Source organism: Leptonotus elevatus, chromosome 1 (genome assembly GCF_054856555.1).
Source record: "Leptonotus elevatus isolate MCC_2025b chromosome 1, RoL_Lele_1.0, whole genome shotgun sequence".
Classification (NCBI taxonomy): Eukaryota; Metazoa; Chordata; class Actinopteri; order Syngnathiformes; family Syngnathidae; genus Leptonotus; species Leptonotus elevatus.
The window spans coordinates 24,961,839-24,982,322 of record NC_141239.1 but is presented as its reverse complement, the minus strand read 5'-3'; the positions used below and the strand labels follow the sequence as shown (position 1 = coordinate 24,982,322).

Sequence of the window (20,484 nt, the reverse complement as noted above, 5' to 3'; positions counted from 1 at the left end):
GGGAAAAATATATATAATGTATTATAAGTAATAGAGAATGAGTTCAAGAATATTATGAAGTGGTTCAATGCTAACAGACTGTCTATAAATATGAGTAAAACCAGATTTATGATTTTCAGTTGTAGAAATAAATATAGATGTCGAAGCAACACTCCATAGAAAGGACTAATGAAATTAAGTTTCGAGGTATCATTATTGATGAACACTTAACATGGAAAGCGCATATAGAACATGTCCAAGCTAAGGTGTCACAAACTGCAGCCGCGTTACGCAAGGTCAAAGAATCATTGAACAAAAACGCTTTGTTATTGTTATACAATTCATTGGTTGTTCCATACCTGAGCTATTGCGTTGAAGTGTGGGGGTGTGCAGCCGAAACCTACAATGGAATCCATCTTTCTTTTACAGAAACGTGCTATTTGTGTCGTTTTCGGTTGTGGACACAGAGATCACACTAATCCAATATTTATACAACTTAAAACTTTAAAATGTAATGAATTGATGGTGTTTAACAGCCTTACAATATTGTACAAAGCCCATCATGAAATTTTACCCATTAATATACAAACTAAATTGATAAGAAAGGGAAAAGGGAGTGAGTATAAATTAAGAGGAACAGACGTTTTCTTTCCAAACCTAAATATAGAACAAAACAAAAAGAAAGATGTATTTCAACTCAAAGTGTCAGTTTGTGGAATAATCCGGATTGTAAAACAAAATCTTCTCAGTCTATTTTTAAAAAAATGTATAAAAGCACAATTACTGCAAAAATATACATAGCACAAGGACACACAGTTGAAATATTTAGAATTATTTAGTCGGAACACTGAAAGCGTCTTGACCGCTCGTTGTCATTAGCTTTGTGGGATCCTTAACAACTACAATTGGCAATTTTTAGACATCCATGTGATGAATGCTACATGTTTAGCCTTCAATGACAGAAAACATCCATCCCCATGTCATCTCCACCCAAAAAGCTCAGTCATGGGAGCTCCCTCCCTCAATACTAAACGATTTGCAGCGTCAGGTTGCCGGGATAAATATAAAATATCCATCCAGTCGAGCGGGGCCCCCTGTGCAGCTTCATCTCTTCATAAATTACGGCAAGAGGGGAGGAAGGAAGCGAAGGGGAACATTCCTCTAACGTGGTCTTGTGAGGAATTACAAGGCAGCCAATGAATGTAATAATCAGGCTTGGGGAGTAACGGAGTACACGTACCGCCGTTACGTAATCAGATTACAATTTTTTTTTTATAACTGTATTCCGAAAAAACATTCATTAAAAATGGGGATTACTTCAAGAGATTACAATTTCTGCGATGAGAGAGAGTGTGAGAGAGAGAGACAGAGCGAGAGAGCACGCGGGCCGTACCATTGCTACGTGTCGGGGAGGTGGGGACAAACGAACTGACTCGTCGTGTCCTCCATACGCGGGCAGTTTGAAAAAGCTTCACGGACGGGAGGAGGAAATGGCGACCGGTATTCACTGGAACTTACTCGGAGCGAAAGTTTGAGCTGAGAGTCCAGCGGCATGCTACGCGCTGTAGCTTCTTGCTAGCTAGCCCGCTAGCCTACAACCATAATGTGAGTTACACCTTCCAAACAAATCTTCCTCCCAACAATTCACTATTTAAAAATGATACACAACATATACACCGGCTAAACTCGGATGACTCTATCTATCTATCTATCTATCTATCTATCTATCTATCTATCTATCTATCTATCTATCTATCTGTCTGAACTGTGAGGTGTGGTTGCTTTCAGTGACGGTTCGAAAACAGCATATGGCCTTCAATCAATCAATCTATATCCTACATGCTTTTTAATTGTACAAGGATTTTTGCTATTTGTAGGCTGCCCGGGTCCCTATCACCCCCGCAAATAGCAGAGGCGCATTGCATAGAATATATATTGTGGTGATATTTATTTTTATTTTGTCTTCATGAGCATACTGGGTATTGGAGTAATCCAAAAGTAATCCAAAGTAATCAAGTTACATCACTTTAATATTATGGTACTTGGATTACGTTACTAAGTACATTTTTTAGCAGGTAACTTGTAACTGTAACGGAATACATTAAAAAAAATAACCCTCCCAACCCTGGTAATAATGCATGTGTTAATGATTGACACCTTGAGCACGGTGATGTTCCAGGCGTAGCTCTCCATGGCCTTCTGAAGTTTGCGACCCTTCAGACCTTCCTTTGCGCCGATGCGATGCAGATCCTCGTGGAAGTCAAGACCTGTCAACGTATAGATCCACCGTCATTGTAGAACAAGCTCCATGCAACCATTTTTAGACAGGACAATGCAGTTAGGTCCAGAAATACTGGGACAATGACCATTTTCATCATTTTGCCACCTTCTGAAATATAACTCCATTGGCGGTGAGTATACAGTTATGTTTGAAATTTTACATACCCCATAAATCAACTTGTGAGCACAACTCTAAAAGCAAAATGTCGCTGAATGACATAAAAATGCTTTGAATCGTCATCAAAATTCACTTCAACCTTTATACACATGAAACCTTTTTCTCACCATACAGTGCGCTCATAAGTTTACATACCCAAGGGGTGTGTTTATATCTATATTGCTAAATGCAACTGGATAACCTATTCACTCTTAGTAATCAGTATAATACATCACCCTGGCCAACTGCAACCTGACATCAAGCACGGAACATGGCTTAGAATATCCATCTGTAAGGCCCAGATGACATGTTAACGGGGTTCAAGGCTGCTAATGAACATGGCTACATCGACAAATCACCATTTAGCCTCCTCAAGCATTTATCCTGCTCCTTAAATGTCACTCGGGTGGCGTTCCATTCAAGTGTGTCGCCTACATCAGGGCGAGGTGCGTTTGTCTGTGAAGAAACACCCAATCAAAGATGGAGGATACGTCGCGGCAGATTACGTTTAAGAATAGGATCACCAAGCTGTTGCTGAGACGGCCAACAATGACCTTAATAGAAGCCAGATGGAGAGTGGGACATCTTGATCCCTGGGATTTCTGTCTTAATGGAATCATCATCAAGTGGCTTCAAACCAGAAGGATCAGGAGGGTGAGGGGGGCGGGGGCGGGGGATGTCTTGGCTGGAGGCTAACGAAGCCTGACGGTTTTGTGCTAACAGAGACTGCCATTTTGAACTGTTCTTAAGTTGCCTAAGGCACCATCAGTGCCACCAAACTAGACGCACATTTAAAACAGGAATGTCAAACATATGGCAAATTCAACACAACAGGTTCACCAGACAGCGATTACACAGTCATAGTTTGCTTCCTTGTTTGTCCCATGCCTCACATAAAAATGAGGCATTTTCAAAACATGAAAAAAAAAAAGTCTCTGGTCGTCGCAGTTGGTTTTTCAAACTGCACCCTACTGTTAAAAACAACTTATTTTTAAGTATATGGCCCGCGACTTGAACACCTTGATTTAAAGCACGGCACTGAGAAGGATTTACAATACAATACAAATCAATGCTACAACACGGATGATGCCGAGCCACAAATCACCGCCAACTTTGACCTTCGGCGACACTCCGCAGGCGCGCTTAAGCGGCAGACGGATGGGCGCTATCACAACCGAGTGTGTAATTGGTCTTTAAAGCCATAAACATCATCTCATGCGGCGAGGCATCCGAGGTTTATGTCACAAAAATGCTTTTCCCCTTCATTGAATCGGGCCTTTGAGCTAAGCTAAGCGGCAGCGCGAGGCAGACGGGCTTGAGCACGCAGGACGTAAGAAGCCTCAATAGGGGGCTTATCTCCACTAAGGATCCTCATTTCATCATTAACGTGTGTGTTCCGCTCTACAGTAGACGCCCCCAAAAAATTACCATAGCAGACCAACCATCTTTATTAGTAGTAGATCATAATAATAATAATAAAGAACATTACATACAAATAGGTTTGCTGATAACTGGGGAAAAATATTTTATGATACTATTAAAAAAATATTTGAAATTGGAAAATAAATGAAAAATATATTATTTTTATTAATATTATTATTATTATTATTATTAGGCGTGTGCCCAAAAAATCGATTCTCATAAGAATCACAATTCTCATTTCGTACAATTCAGAATGGATTTTAAATGTTCCAAAATCCATTTTATTTAAATTATTTTATACTGTCTTCCTTTTGTTTGTGTGCCTTTATTGGGAGCGCTGTTCATGTTGTACCCGATTTGGCCACTGAGGGGCAGTGTGGTTCCACGTGGTCTTATACACTGTTAAGTTGTAGCCACATTAGAGAGTAGAAGGAAAAAGTCACGTTACTCCAATAAAAGCTGTTATTTTGCAGCGTGGAGCCATTCTTTTGAGTGATAAAAGTGCCGCGAGTAGAGCACTAATTAGCATTAGCGAGTCAGACTGGAGTAGATCATTTCGATTCCTTGAACATCTATAAATTGAAGAAAAAATCATTGTCAATCAAATCATTTTGAATAAAAAAAAATCGCTCTTAATCGAAAATTGATGCTGAATCGAACCGCACACCCAAAAATCGGAATCGAATCGAATCGAATCGTGAGACATTCATAGATTCCCACCCCTAATTATTATTATTATAAATTACATAATTGCATGTTGTGGCAACCAAAAGGGCCATATTTTCACATGTGCACTTAGCGTAAAAACTGGAGCATCTTAAATTTTGGTGCCCGGGCAAGTCTATTTTACAGTGTTTGCACATTTGGCAGACTGCATTGCACCTTGCTGCGGGTTCCGGCTTCTATTGGCCGGGAATCAAGTCATCTGTGTTTAGTCCCACAACGGCGCAAACACCCATTTCTAGCTGTGCCAGTATATGAAAATGCCAAAAGAAAGAAAAACTACACGCAGGCGCACGAGTAGACTGAACTTTGCGCAAGAACTTGCGCTGGGCATGAAAAAGTGTGTGTGTGTGTGTGTACGTGTGTGTTGAGGGGGGATACTGAAAGAGAACTAAATGTAATACGTTTTTCAAATCATTCTTGGATAACATAACATGTAAGATACATGTCAAATGTTATGACAATGAAAAGATCTGGGGGAAAAAATGGTTACAAATAATATACTGTATATTTCAAACTAAACAGCAGATACAAAAAAACCCCATATTTTTTACACTTGTGAAATCCAAATAATGTTTTTCAAATCCTATATTGTGAGAAATAGATTTAATTGTAAAAGAAAAAAAGATTACAAACATTTTCTTAAAAAGATATGACAAAATAAAGCAATTCCCTTTAAATATCTTGAATTAATGACACCGAAATTAGAGCTCTAGGCGCGCACACACCCACCCACACGCGCGCGCGCACGCACACGCACACAGTCAGTGTCTGCAGGAGCCCCAGTGTGCGTCTCAGCTGCACCTCTGGCCTGCCGTTAAATGTGTGAGTGTGATCACTTCTGCCTTTGGGGAGGTAAATCATTCAACACCTTACTTTTCTCAACACGCCACTGCTTGACTGGCCAAATGAAGCAGAGACGCCAATAACCGCAGAGCACAAACGTGCACAGGCAAAGTCATGAACGCTGAACGGATCATGCAGCACATCATGTAAATTTGTCGTTTTGACTCTTTTGGCCGAATAATAGCGGGATTGTATACCTCGCGATTGTTATCAGCCGCTGTGAATGGAGGCTGTGTCAAAGAACGTCGTCCTTTTAAATAGAGCCAATCTCAGAATGCCACCGGGGGATGAATGGCGTTTGTATCCCCAAAGAATATTTCTTTGTTTCCACTTGACAGTTTGTACAATGTACGCTGTATTGCGGCAAATACGGGACATTGTGAATTCTCCTCAGTCAGATGCTAATGTGACGATGTCGCTGCAGAAATAAAACACTTCAAGCCTGAATGATGCCACAGTTGCAAAGTTATGTACGCGGTACAACAGTTGGAGGCATGCATTTTCATTGGTACAGCGGGAGCAGCAGGTGCGGGTTCGCAGGTGATAAGGAGCAAAGCGCGTTATGTGCATTTCCTCCGCGGCAAACCATGTGGGGCTTCATTACAAAGCAAAATAGTTGTGTGCCAAATTTTCTTCATTTTGTGTTAGCATTAGCATTCCATGACTCCATTTTAGGCAGCAAATAGAAATGTTTTAATTTCATACTTGTATTCGCTCTGCAGTCCATTTAACCAGCAAGCCATTTAGGCCTTTGTTACTCTGCTTCATTGCATCACGCGTTAGCAAAAACACACACAAAAAAAACCGGCTGGTGGTCTCTCCAAAAGGCAAAAAACGTCAGCCATCTTTACAAGAGTATCAAGCTGAGCGTCCTCCACTCTCGAGTCTTCCGCGACGCTTTCAAGCTCTGCTCGACTCCACTCTCATCCCCTCTGAAGACGTTGGCGGTGGCGCCGCGCCGCGGGACCTTTGGCCCCCGGGGACGGCTCTGTGATTGAAGCCCGCATGGCAGCGTAATTGCGCCGCGCCAGCGTCTGGGCTCTTCCGGGGGCGCAGGCGGAGCATTTTGTGTGGAGGTTTAAATTGGTTTGTTGCGGGACTCGGGAATACGGGGTCACAATCAGCCGGCAGGCCAAATCTTCTGCTTCAGTTTGGGCTTTTCATCCATCAATAATTTATAATTATTTTGATTGCCATTCAAATAATAACTGCATTTTTAACAGCGCCTAAATGAAGTTGTTCAAGCTGCCTTTTTACATTAAAGTGAGCCTCAAGACTTCTCCAGCTCAAGTGTTTTCTCACCAGATGTGGTATTAATGTCAACTATATTGCGCCCCCCCCCCCTTCCTGCTGAAGAGCTTTTGGTCCACACCGCGACTCCCCCCACACACTAGCACAGCTATTCATTTCAGCGCTCTCCAAACAGCCTCGTGCTTCTTCTCTCTTTTCTCTCCGCTGCAGCCCCTTTTGTGACATGCGTCCATTGTGTTCACCTGCCCACCATAACACGCGCAACACTCAACGCTGATTCACACGCACGACGCGCCGTTGACAACGGCCGGCGTCGTTAAGCGACTGTGGGGGAGTAGATAAATACGCGGTGAGGACAAAAGACGGCGGGACATGTGACTGTCAGGCCGACAGGACGCGAAAATGAACAAATAAAATATGCTTGCAGCCTGACGGTGATGTTAACCGGATTCCCCATCTCTGATCTCGTCAATTTTATTTTAGTTGATGAAAACTAAAATAAAAAAAATAAAAAACACTTTCGTTAATGAGATAAAATAAAAACGAAAATGTTTAAAAAAATAAAATAAAACTGAACTAAAACAATTTTTTATTTAAAAAAAAAATCTGAACTACCCTAAAAACTAATTAACTCATTGACTCTGAAGCAACCCCCTTTGCTCCCGGCTGTTTTACTGGATTTTGACTGATTTAGCAAGGCCCACAGAATATTGTGTTCTATTGCTATAAAAACATGGAACCTACCAAAAGACTAAAGTCTCTTCTTTCATCAGGAAAAATATATATTTGTATCTGTTTCCGTTTTGCAGCAAAAGGCATTTGAATATAGCCAAGTTTCATCGTTATTCACAAATCTGTTTAAAACAGTGGGGAAAAGAGCTTTTTGCAACATGGCCCTGGTTGATCTCCTATACTCTGCTGCCACCTGCTGGCCGTTTTTTGTAATAACTACCATTGCTTTAAGTGACCTCTTCAGGTCAGAGGCTGCATCAAAGCTTTTTGTGTGCTCTAGCATATAAAACAACAACATGGCAATATTTAAAATTAGAACGTATTTATACATTTTTGGGAGCAAATGAGTTAAAACTAACAAAATTTAAAAAACTAAACACAAAACGAAAAAAATATATAAAAAATGTAACTAAAATGAAAATTCCCAAATTATAATAACTCTGGTTCTAGTTCTAATGGGGCGCTTCCACAACAAACTCAACAAAATTGTTAACAAGTTATAAAACAACAAATCTACAAGACAACTCAACAATTACATCAATATTTAGTTAACATTCACACACAAAAAACATACAGCATCAATTTTTCGACATCTTATCGTGCTAACAATATAAGCTAACTCATTAGCCATTACTAGTTGGAACTTCCAAACGCTTATCAGGGAAAATCACCCTTCCCTCCAATGTTTCAGAACGTTCGCCATCGCAGGGGTCGAAAAAAGTGAAGACGGCGAGGGCCTTGCTGCATCTGTTTCTTCTTCTACTACTACTCCATTTTCTGCTGTGTATGTATTTTCCAGTGTGGTACAATGCTGCCTCTCACAGGTCAATCCTGGTCCTACGACAGACATCTTAGGCGAGATTAAACATTATACAAAAAAATGGAACTGCTGACAATTTTTTGATTGGCCTTACTTAAGCTTGTGTTCTATCGTTTCACTTTCCGTTTCCATTTGGACCAATTAAGACACTACGATGCTAAGTGACTTGTCCTCGGGTTGAGCAGCAGCTCGCGCGAGGGTGGGAGTGGGAGCCCTCCCTCATCGCGCCTCGTTTCTTTGTGCTGCTGTCGCTTGCTTATAGCTTAAGTGCCATTACTTGCTAGTGGTTACGCAACCATAGCAAACTGCAATTAATAACAATTTAATGTACTTTTCCCCCCATTGCGTTGCATTCATACCTGCACGCTGTGCTTGCACAAGTTTAGAGTAGACCACGTCAGCCGACTCAATCAGTGTTCTGCTGGTCTGGATCATCTAGTTGCAAAGAAGATAAGAACATTACAGTCGATCACATAATATTAAACACAATTGATTTTCTTAAGCCCAACGGTTGTTGAGGTTGCTTGCGTGGGAACTCGTTTTCATCTCACAATCCAAAAACATGCATGCCAGATTCGAAATTGTCCTTTGGTGTGAGTGTGAATGGTTGCTTGTCTATATGTGCCATGCGATTGTCTAGCGACCAGTGCGGGTGTACCCTGAGATAGGCTCAAGCACAACCGTGACCTTTGTGAAGTGCTCCAGAAAACGGATACATTGATTTTTAATGAACCCTCCCGTTATGTGTTAACTTCGCAACAACAAAAATGTTCATGGCTCAATGTGTCCTGCTGCATGTTTAACCCTCTCTAAATTTACTTTATTTTAATTTTAAATACTACATGAAAAAGAAAACACCAAGAATATGCTATCAATTTTTTCCCCCCACATTTAAAAACAGTGGTCAATTTGACCCACAATTAGTTATAGACCGATAATTGGCGCCGATATTCAGCATTTTATGAATATCAGCATCGGCCTCTTTTTTTGTTTTGATGGCTTATATATTAGAAACTGTTATTTTTGCTCCGATGGGCGCTTTTCTCCTCAGTCTGCTCTGAGTCAGCGGCTGTTGACTCCCTGCAGCATTAGCCTGCCCACAGCACCATCTGATTGGTTGCTCATGCAGTGCTAACAGCAATTAGCGGCTATTAGCCTGCGAGCTAAAGGCTAGCTCACGGATTAACGGCCTCCGGCTAACCTAATAGCCGTTTTTTAGCGGCTATTTGGGAGTTATCCAGGGTTAGCGTGTGGGTGAACAGTTAGCCCACGAGCTAACAGTTAGCTCGCGAATTAGCAGCTATTTGGAAGCTAGCGTGTGGGCGAACAGTTAGCCCACGAGCTAACAGTTAGCTCGCGAATTAGCAGCTATTTGGGAGCTTGCGTGCTGGTGAATGGTTAGCCCGCGAGCTAACAGTTAGCTCGCAAATTAGGAGCTATTAGCCCGCGAGCTAACCGGCTAGCTCGCGAATTAACAGCTACTAAATTAGCCCCTGAGCTAACAGTTAGCTCGCGGGCTAACCTAATAGCCGTTTTTTTGTGGCTATTTGGGAGTTATCCTGGGGTTAACGTGTGGGTAAATGGTTAACTTGCGAGCAGTTAGTCCGCAAATTAGTGGCTATTTGGGAGTTGGCGTTATAGTTGGTGCAAAAGCTTCATGGCAAACAAAAAACCTTTAACATGTTGCAAATCACAAAAGCTGTTTAATAAACATGTACTTGAAGGCATTTAAGCAGGCAAGTGCTGGAGTTTTTATTATTATTAAAAATTTTGACACCAACTTTTTTTTCTCCTGCAAATGTATATCTGCTTCAAATATCGGTTATCGGCCTCCCTGACTACGATAATCGGTATCGGTCCTGAAAAGATCTATCTCTACCCACAATGCAACAGCATGTTGAGTTAGCAAGCAGCCTGTTGCAGCAGCTCTGACTCACTTTGTCATTTATTTGCTTTCTCTTTTATTAGATTCCCCACCCCACTCATTTACTATTATTTTTAGTCCAAATGTATTGTTAAAGAATGTTGATTCTATCACTTTTTTTTTAATTATTTTTTTTAAGTGCTCTGTAATTAAAGTTAGCTTGATCATTGAGTTCAACAACTGGAGTAAGAAGCAGCTAAATGATTACAACCATTGGAACTATTATTACAGGTTTCTGGATATTGCAAATGCTTAGCAGGCCAGATTCAATAAAAAAAACGACCTTATATGCCTAAAATGGTCTAAAATTCTCAACCCCTATACAATATTTTCTAGGTAAAAAAAATCTTCAGATTATTGGTTACACAGCACGATTGATGCATCATTTCCTCTTCAGATTAAAGGTGGCATTAAAACCCAGCAATAGTGGTTTCTCAACCATTACATTGCAGGGAAGGAAATCTCAAACTGAATGAGAACAGACCGTGTTATTTTTTCTCTCCAAGGGAATCAAAAGTTTAATATTTGAGATTAAATCTGATTTGTATTTTGTACCATGCAAAACACTGACATAAGAGACAGGTTAGAAAAGATTTTTTCATCTCATAAGGGAAATTAAATGTCTACAGCATAGGACAGAAACAGAAAAGATTTAAACGTTGAAGACAAGTTGGAGTACCCAGAAGGAACCCAGACCAAGTAAAAGAGAAACAAGCAGCTCCACAAAACAAAGGCCCGAGCCCAAAATGGAACCCGGAATCTCGGCCTGGACGTTTAATTGAAATGTTATTGCGATTTTGATTTTGTCTTTTCTCGATGTTTACAATGTAATTATCGAAGGAAATCGATTAATGTGCAGAACGGCATAGTACCCTGAATGCTCCATGTTGCTTGTAGCAAGCCCGGAGCGATTCAATGTGATTCTGCCGTCCCTAAGCGTCCTTTAAGATATCTCATGACACCCAAGTTGGAATTAACTGTAAAACTAAAACCGCAATGAGACTAATCACATGCACAGTATATTTGAATACAATACATGCTTAATTTTTTAAAACATCACTAGCCTAGCGCTAATTCTAAAGCGACAGGAGGATCCCATTCAAATGCTAACGGGAAGATAGCATCAACTTCGCTAGTGATTGCCTTTCAAATAATGCATATTCACACACAAATGCTGTGGAAACAAATAACCACAGGTAGGATAGCACTACTCAAAGGCACAAATTCTGTCCAATTTGTGAAAAATGAGTTATTTTATTAGAATTCAATCTTCTGTTCTCATTGTAAGCGTGTACACCATGGATGCACGGCACCACACTGCCCCTAAGAGGCCAAAATGCACAGCGACACCCAGTATTTGTTTTCAATTGCTATTTTTGTGTACAATATTCTTATTTTACTTACTTACTCTAGTCCTATTTAATGCTGAGTTTTCAAGGATTCAAGGAATTTTGTTTTCTCAAAATTCAAGAATACAAATATCTAATAACCAAATATATTAAAACACATTTCCACATGGCATGGCACAAAATACAATCCCTGAGGTCCCAGGTTAGCCCACCAAGTCCCCAAACTCGTGAAAATAACATAAGATAAAAGAAATACGATAAAGAGGGTAATGTAATGCATTGAATCTGAGCATTTTAGATTCTGAGTCCGAATACAGTATCGGTATCAGTGCCACTCCAAACAAGTTCCAACATGAAACGATAGCGAGTCCTCCAAATTCACAATTTTGTCACAGTCACACGTACTTACCATGTCGTAAGCGTTGAGCACTTTGCGCAGCAGCTCGGGCACCAGACCCTGAGCCTCCATGGTGGGGTAGGTCTCGCTCAGGTCCACGGTCACCCGCAGAGAGCTCTCGCTGTTCATCAGCCAGGTGGACACGGTCAAGATGCACTGCTTCATGTTGGCGGCCGGCGTCAGCCCGCACAGCTCCTTGAAGGACACCAAGGCATTCTGGGAAGAAAAGAACAAATGCGCATACAATTGATATTTTGTGTCCTTGTGACGGCAAGCCAAAATCTCGCATTCCTGTAAGGCTAATGCACTTAGCAGAAGTGATCGTATTCCAAATGTCTTTGAAGGAGACAATTTTGTGACAGGAAAGAAACAGGACAAGAGAAGGATGCTTATTTGTCTAATGGCGACAGTAAAATGACGGCGCTTGTCTTCAAGTCACGCTGCTGATGCAGAACAAGCAAGCGCACTTCGTCAATTCCTGTTGGCCTTCATCTTCAATTGTTCCATAATTATCACATTACAAATCGGCTTCATTCTCTATGATCCCGTTGATATCGCATCACAAATCATCTTGATTACAGCAGACCATAGATCCCGACGGCTCGCTAAATGTCATTATTTTCTTCATGAGATTATTATAGCTTTATCAGGATCATTTGTATCGCTCGGCCTTGAGCAGGCCAGCTTCCTGTTTTTGGCGTAGGTTTTTGGGGTGCTTTTTGTGGCTCAAAACAGAACGTTAAGAGAACAGCTTGAAAATAGAAAAGCACATATGGTGGTTGTTTAACGAAAAGCATCTCTTCTAAAAGACGGAGCAAATGTCAAAGCCGAAAGGTAAGCAGAGCTGCAGTGAGTTTTGTCGGACTCGCCATTGGCCAAGCAGTATAGGAATATGCGATACCACTTTTTTCAGACTGATACCAGTACAAGTACTCAAACAAATGCCAAAACCATTATCGATACCACTAGCACTTTTGGTACATGAAATTTCCACAAAAAAACAAAACAAAAGAAAGACCTCAATATCCCTTCATAGCATTTTTCCTTCAAATTGCCTGAAATGAATGGCAATTTCTATTCTTCTAATTTCTAGTTCCTGATCGTAAAACGGTCACAAGAGGGCACACGATACCACGCAAGTACCGATACTTTGAAATAAGGCCAGGTATCGACCCAATACCAACGCCTGATACCGGTACTTACTCACCCATCCCTGTATGAAGTGGCTGATAAAATATGTAAAAACTGCTTGGGTATTTTGACCAAAGCATGTCATACCTGCGAACTAATGTGAGTAAAAATGTTGAGGGAATATTTCCTGATTTATTGTTCACTTTTTTGTATAATATTTTTTAGGGGTGGGAATCTTTGAATGTCTCACGATTCGATTCGATTCCGATTTTTGGGCCTGCGATTCGATTTAGAATCTATTTTCGATTAAGAAAGATTTTTTTATTCGAAATGATTTGATTGACAATGATTTTTGCTTCAATCTACAGATGTGCAAGGAATCGTAATGATCGACTCCAGTCTGATTCGCTAATGCTAATTAGCACGCTACTCACGGCACTTTTATCACTCAAAAGAACGGCTCCACACTGCAAAAAAACTACTTTTATTGGAATAACTTGATCGTGACTTTTTCCTTCTACCCTCTAATGTGGCTACAACTTAACAGTGTATCAGACCGCGTGGAACCACACTGCCCCTAAGTGGCCAAATCGGTTACAACATGAACAGCGCTCCAAATAAAGGCACACACAAAGGGAAGACGGTATAAAATAATTTAAATAAAATCGATTTTAGGACATTTAAAATCGATTCTGAATCAGACTAAATGAGAATCGATTTTTTGGCACACCCCTAAGATATTTCATACACAATACAAGTTTCATTACAGTGACAAATTTACTCAGTTTCTTCCAAGGTTTTTTTTTTCCCTCCAAAATTTAAACAAATACTTTACAAATCAAATTCAAATGAGTTTTTCTGACTCGATCTGGTGTCCATGCCTTAAGAATTTTCTGGCTTGATTTTGGCACAAAATATCAAATACTTCACACCTTCTTTGTGCGCCTGCCATCATTCACCTTGATTTTAATCACAGCCAGCGACACAAACTGGAGCCAAACACAAGGCGATTTGATGAATAGAGGCCTGGAAGCAAACAAACTTTGTGGTGTTTAAGAAGCAGTTCACGCTCAAGCACTGTGGGAATCGTCTGTCTCCCCGGGCTGGACCTGCAGAAAAATCCGCTCCACATCCCACGAGGACGTGCTGTGTCACTGCATCACCTTTGCAGTGGCCCGGGGAACGATGATGCCGCCACATCTGCATGCTGGACCACCGAAAGCACCTCAAGTAGCAAAGAGAGCAACTAAAAGGGATAAGGGACCAGCACCAGTTCATAATTACATGTGACGGCCGTTAACGCATGTCCCAGTGCGCTTGTTGAGCTTCAGTTATTTGCACACATTGGGTATTTGTTTGGGTTCATCCTGTTGTGCAATAAAAATCCACAGTGGAGTTGCGAAACCAACAAGAGGCTTGTGTTTTTAATTACGCCCCCCCCCCCCTGCTCCCCACTTAACTCCCCTTCCCACATTTCCCCAATGGAAGCTTTGTGTCCCCTTTACAACACTTCTTTTGTTTCTATCCCTATGTATCCCCCCCCCCCCGCCCCCTCCTTAATGGGGAAATAGCATTGCGAGGAGGTGTGTGTCAGATCAGCCTATAAGAGATCACTGTTTACATTTAGGCAAATGCAGCAAACTCTCCACAATCGTCCTTCAAACTGCAAAGCGCAACAATCTATGAGCAAATTGGACCGTCATAACGGGTCAACCGTATTATTCTCATACTTCAATAGGTTTGTCTTCATTTTAGCTCCTACTACTGAATTGGAGGAGTTATTTCTGTTGGTTTTCTCTGCATTGTCAGCTGCTCAATTCGAGACTTCCCAGTATTTTGGGGTGAAAATAAGTCACAATTGCAATCATGTAATCCGTGTCAATTAGGCAATTAAGGCAAGAAGGGCAGTGCTCGATCAATTACCAAAAATGGCGTTCTTAAATATCTATCCCTTTTCTAGAGCGCTTATCCACATTAGGGTCGGGGTGGGGTTGACACATCAGTTGACATTAGGCTGGTTACCTACTGGACTGGTCACTAGCCTATGGTAGAGCAAGTAAACATTCCCATTTACACAATGGAACATTTCAGAGTCTTAATGTAATTAATACGGTGCTGCATTCTCATGAATAAAATTGAATTAAACACTTTTTCTTTTAAATAAAATTGAGGCAGCAGGGTAGACTGGTTCGCATGTCTGCCTCACAGTTGGTGTCATCTGGGTTGTTATTTTGTTTGCAATTAGGAGAAACAATTAAGTAAAAAAAAAATATCCAAACAACACACACAAATAGCACATAGGAAAGAGAGTCCAGAGTTTTCTTGCCCCTAGCGCCACGCCAACAAACCCCTCCCCATTTGATGCATAGTAATCGCCACCTGTGGGTCACCTTGCATACTCCCTTTCCCCATTGGAGTAAGAAGAATAGTAATCCATGGATGTCCGACACCCCACAACGAATAAAACCCCCTCAATGAAAAATATCTCTGTCCGAATTTTGTTTCCAGTTCATCTCTGATCACCAGGCTTAGCAAGTTTGTTGGGGGGAAACTCTGTTAACGCTACTAATAATTTTTCAAAGCAGACCGCTGGAAGCTTTTCCACATGGACAAAACGATTTTAGAGTAACTTTATAGTAATTGTTTTTGACAGTAATAGTTTGCAGCTACTTTCAAGACAATAAGCATGTGCCATCAAATGGTTCTGATTTTGTGCAAATAATTATATATATTTTTTAAATGAAGATATCTTCTTTAGTTGAAGGTTCAATCTTTGCTTTGCGGTTTCACTGAAGAATCCCTCTAGAGATGCCATCCATCTGGGTTGTTGGCTTTGGGCCCGGCAGCACAATCCAGATCCAAGTTGCAGGCTCCACACAACTGGCCACTACAAAGCTTTTGCCGGTGTATTTTTTTATGTTTATTTTTACATTTAAAAGGAATTCTCTTTTATTTATTGAGCGTGAAGATCTTTTCAACTTCCCCTCGACTTTTATCTCCTCGTCTCCAAAACACACATTTCCATTTCAAAAGGAAAATGAGAATTTGGTTTTGCGAGTAGAAAAGGCGGCAAGTGTTGTTTGATTGCGTTAAAGTATCAAGGGTCCACATACTGCTAATTTCCATGTAAAAAAAAAAAAAGAGATGACATTCTGTGATAAATGCAATGTAAGATGATCGATGCTTTGCCATACACAGAAACAAGACATTTATTTATCACCTGTCCTGAGAAAGACATTTACTTGTGCTTATTAGTCAGATTTGGACAATGGAGGAGTCTCAAAGTATGAATGCTTAGCAACGCAGACCATTTGCATTGGGTGGTAATTGTCCCTCATTAATGATTACACTATTCATACACTGACTAATTGCATACCATTGTCGCAGTATCACTGCTTTTTTACGCAACATTAATGGAGCGCAATTAGCAGCGCGGCTCCGTGCACAACCGTGAAGTGAAGTGAATTTCGATCACTACACATCAAGTTGTAACCACGTGGTGTACTTAGTGAGGAAGGAAGTTTGGCATTGTCTGGCTTGTATCAGGTAAAATAATAGATGTTTCTTGGACGTTAAAGATGAGGATTGCTGTCTCCTATGACAAGATTTATTCTATAATTATCTGTCACGTGCTGCATTACAAGAGATGGGACGAAAAGACAAAGCAAAGTAGTGGGTAAAGAAGACATTCTGCAAAAAAGTGTCCAGTGCCAAGTGTGAAAGAAATCAAAAGTTTCTCCTTACCTGTACATTTTCTCTGAGGTCTGTGGCCTCCCGAAGGGGTTGGGTTGATGCTCTGAAGAGTTCGTCCACCACTTTGATCCCCGTAGTCTTGGTGTTTGTGTATTCACGGGCCTTCCGACCTTTCCTGACTGAAATTCCTCTCTTATGGGCCTTGCCTCCTCCCCGTCTGTTTGTGATGGCCACGTGGACAAACAGTGTGGTGTTGGGTAAGAACTCCCCAGACAGAGACTGCAGGGGGACATGCCTGTAGCCGGGCTGCAGGCACTCGAACGGGATGGTGTACTGGCCAATGAACTCATCTCCAATGTAGTCATCATCCAGCACCACAAAGCGCAGGACCGCCAGTTCAGGCAAGTTGATCTGAAATTCAAAACTCTCATCAAAAATGGGGTTGTCGCCATTTTGGGAGACGGTTTTGGTTCTTTGTTCAGCACAATCAGCCGGGATGCCATGAATCTCCACGTATATGTAAGGTTCCACCACATCACCCTTGGCCGCAGAGCCACGAGGCTTGGGTAGGTTCTGCCCGCTGATGACCTTAATGTGAAGGAGCTGGGCGGAAACCCCTGGCAGAGAATCCCGAGCATTGGCACTGAAATAGGACACCTCCTCCCTCATGATGGCTGGCCGTAACACGAAGCCACAGTTGCCATTTTGTCTGAACCAGCCAAGGTTGAGGTCCATCATCAGGCCAGGTGTCTGGTAGTTCATGGCCACAATTTGGCAGCCACACTTCCAGAAATCTTGGGGGTTCATGTTACTGGCATCAATCCTCATCGGGGTGGGGTACACTCTGGAGAGAAAGCGCTTGTTGTAGCAGACAAATTCCTCTGGAAACTCATTGGCAAACCTGTTTGCATCAACCTCATTGAAAGAGCAAATCTCCCAGTATTTTTGGTCCCTTTTGGATGTGTCAAAGTCCCCGAACTGTACCGATTTACAGAGAGACACAAGCTCAGAGAGCTCTTTGCACAGACGGAGTCTTTTGCATCCCAAGCCATTTAGCTGGTCCCCGTCATCTACTCCAACTCGTCTGGACATTTCTAGACCCTCTTCCTCTTCTGTCACATCACCCTCAGGGTCTGCGCAGCTGGACTCTAGCCTCTTACCCTTGAGAAGGATTTTACCTTTGAGTTTCTCAGGAGATGGTAGGTAGTTTTCCTCTTTGTTGGGTGAATCCACATATAGTTTGTCCCCAAGAATCTTTTTCATGTGTTGGGCCATAACCCTCTGCTGCGGGATAGAGCAATGAGCCACTAAACAGAGGATCAGGGGATACTCGGAGCTCTCAAACGCATATTGGTTGATGATATCTAAGACCTTGGAGAAAACTAGCTGTGAGGCCACAGAACTACCAACATACACTACCGGTTCATTATCAGGGCCGTCCCAGACGATGACCTCAATGCTGCGACAGCCCATCCTCAGAACTCGAATGTAACTACTGATGTCAGAAGAACCCCAGAAGTGATCTTCCAGAAGGGAGGCATTATGTGAAGAGTTGATGTAGTAGTGGGACAATGGCTGAGTCATATCTTGGCACACACGTTTGTGCTGTGGGTCAAAGATGTGGCACTCAGAGGAGAGGAGGTAATGTGTAAAACCATCAATGGAGAGGTAAATCCGTTCCCTGCCTTCTACCGATGGCTCATATTTTAGAACCATATCTCTGCACATGTCCTCTGTTACACCTTCTACACCCTGCTCCACCTCTACGAATAACATGAGGTCTTTACAGTCCAGGTACTCCTTGTTACTGGAGAACTGCATTAGCAAGAAGAAAATTTCTGGTCGTGTACAGAGCTCACAGTAGGCCTCCACAAATGTGTCCATGTTAATTGCCTCACCATATTGGTCTTTAGCTTTCTGGAGTTCTTTGAACTTGAGTTCTATCATCGCCTCTTTCATTCCAGGGTTGAGCCCCTTGATAATTTGCGTGGCCCTAAAAAGGTCAATGTGTCCGTCTTTTTCCATGTCTGCGAACACAAAGACTGAGCTAATCCAAGATGTCCGTACACTTGGTTGGCTGGGCTCCACCATGTCCACGGGGTGTCGGCCATAAGAGACCAGATATCTCAGGCCCATCACCCAGGTGCTGACCACATCAGCAGTACTGGCAACTAAATCCAGTGACTCATAGTTGTCCCCATAGATGATCGAGAAGGCACATTCATCTGGGAACTGATCAGAGAGACCATTGCTGCGGAGGACTGGGGTCTTCTTCCCCAATCGGACCTCCTTAATGCTCTTGATCTCAAGCTTTGCCTTCTCGGAGTCCTTTTTGGAGGGCTCCCAGCGGAGCCAGTGCATGTCCGGATCCAGCAGGAAGTATCTGTTGTACATGCGCGAATTGGAGCGGACCTTCTTCATCTCGCATCCCTCCATCATGAAAGCCATGCATGCCGCTGTGCTGTTGATCTTGCGGTCACTCGGCATGGAGCTGAAGGAGACCGTCTTTTTCCTCACCTGCCTCTGTTTGGACCCATCCTGTAAACAAGAGAGGAAACAAATATTTGTATTATATGATTAACAATGTATGAGGAAGAAGACTGTATAGCTTTGTAAAGCTTTATAAAGCTAAGACACACCATAGTAAAATACTCATAAATCTCGAGACCTGACATAATGAGAGCTCGACAATATCTATGAAGATGGTAAATAGCGATGGGCTCTCCTGACATTTTACTGAAAACCTGGCTTATGGCCTTACAGAAAACCACATTAATCTCAAGCTGAAATCAAGAAAATGAAAATGTGCCAAATTTCATAAAATGCCAAACAACACAAAGATCTCAGTTCATATTGCCAAGAGGGAATGCGATAAAACATGAGCGGTCAATGTAAAACCTTTTCCATTTTCAATTTTAAAACAATAAACTACAAATGGCAGGCAAGGGGTTACAGGGAGAAGATTGGCTACTGTATGTACAATTACTATATTTCTCAACACAGCCTCCTCCCCGACAGCTGATGCTTGTACCGATCTGATGGATCGGCTAATAGAGCACAGTTCAACTCAAGGCACACTGGAGCACCTCTGAACCATCCATCTTCCTACTGACAATACAGGGAAGATGAGGCCCGGTACATCATCCTGATTAATGAGCAATCCTCGATGCAAAGGGAGAAAAAAACCCGTCATTATCATGGCTTTCTAATGTTGTCCTTGTTGGACGTCTTCTATCTCCTCTTATTCTGCAGAGGTGAAAAAAGACAAATGGTGATGTTTGTCACCGCATGCTGGTGACACTGGAACGACTCAGGTCATTGGTTAGCAGTGTGCATCAAAATGTGCTGTCTTGCATGATACTTTTGTCTAAAAGTACCATACACCCTTAAGGAAAATTTAGTTGTCATTGATTTTGGAATGTGGAATTAGCGAAAACATCACACAGAAAGGCCAAGTTAAAATACGAACTGGGACTCTTTTTTTAATGTGAGGTAGCTGTGCTAAACAGTACAAACAGCTCCACCTGTTTAGCGTCAAGTTGAATTTTATTTACTATTTAGTATTTACTTTGATTTTGGGTACATTTCTGAAGACTGATTTGTTTTTCCCCTTGCTCATTTTCTGTAAACAACAATAAAAGAAAAATCAATCAATGAAGATTTGGAACTGGAACATAATTCATTGAGATCTTGGATTAGGATGTGTGACTGAAGTGCACGTAGTGCATTATTTAATCTGTATGTGCATGGTTGCCATTTCAAGTGTTTAGCCGAGTTAGA

At 41.8% G+C, this 20,484-nt stretch overlaps 1 protein-coding gene across 1 annotated transcript in view; it reads right to left on the bottom strand.

Moving 5' to 3' along the window:
• The window catches only part of LOC147181363 (inactive phospholipase C-like protein 2), a 73,139-nt gene that overhangs the window by 4,899 nt on the left and 47,756 nt on the right, over nucleotides 1-20,484 (bottom strand). Inside the window, exons 2-5 of the mRNA XM_086086846.1 lie at nucleotides 16,756-19,242; nucleotides 11,893-12,096; nucleotides 8,570-8,645; nucleotides 2,137-2,246 (exon numbers count right to left, since the gene is read on the bottom strand). Coding sequence (XP_085942972.1) covers nucleotides 2,137-2,246; nucleotides 8,570-8,645; nucleotides 11,893-12,096; nucleotides 16,756-19,242 — 2,877 coding nt within the window. The remainder of the gene's footprint in view (nucleotides 1-2,136; nucleotides 2,247-8,569; nucleotides 8,646-11,892; nucleotides 12,097-16,755; nucleotides 19,243-20,484) is intronic.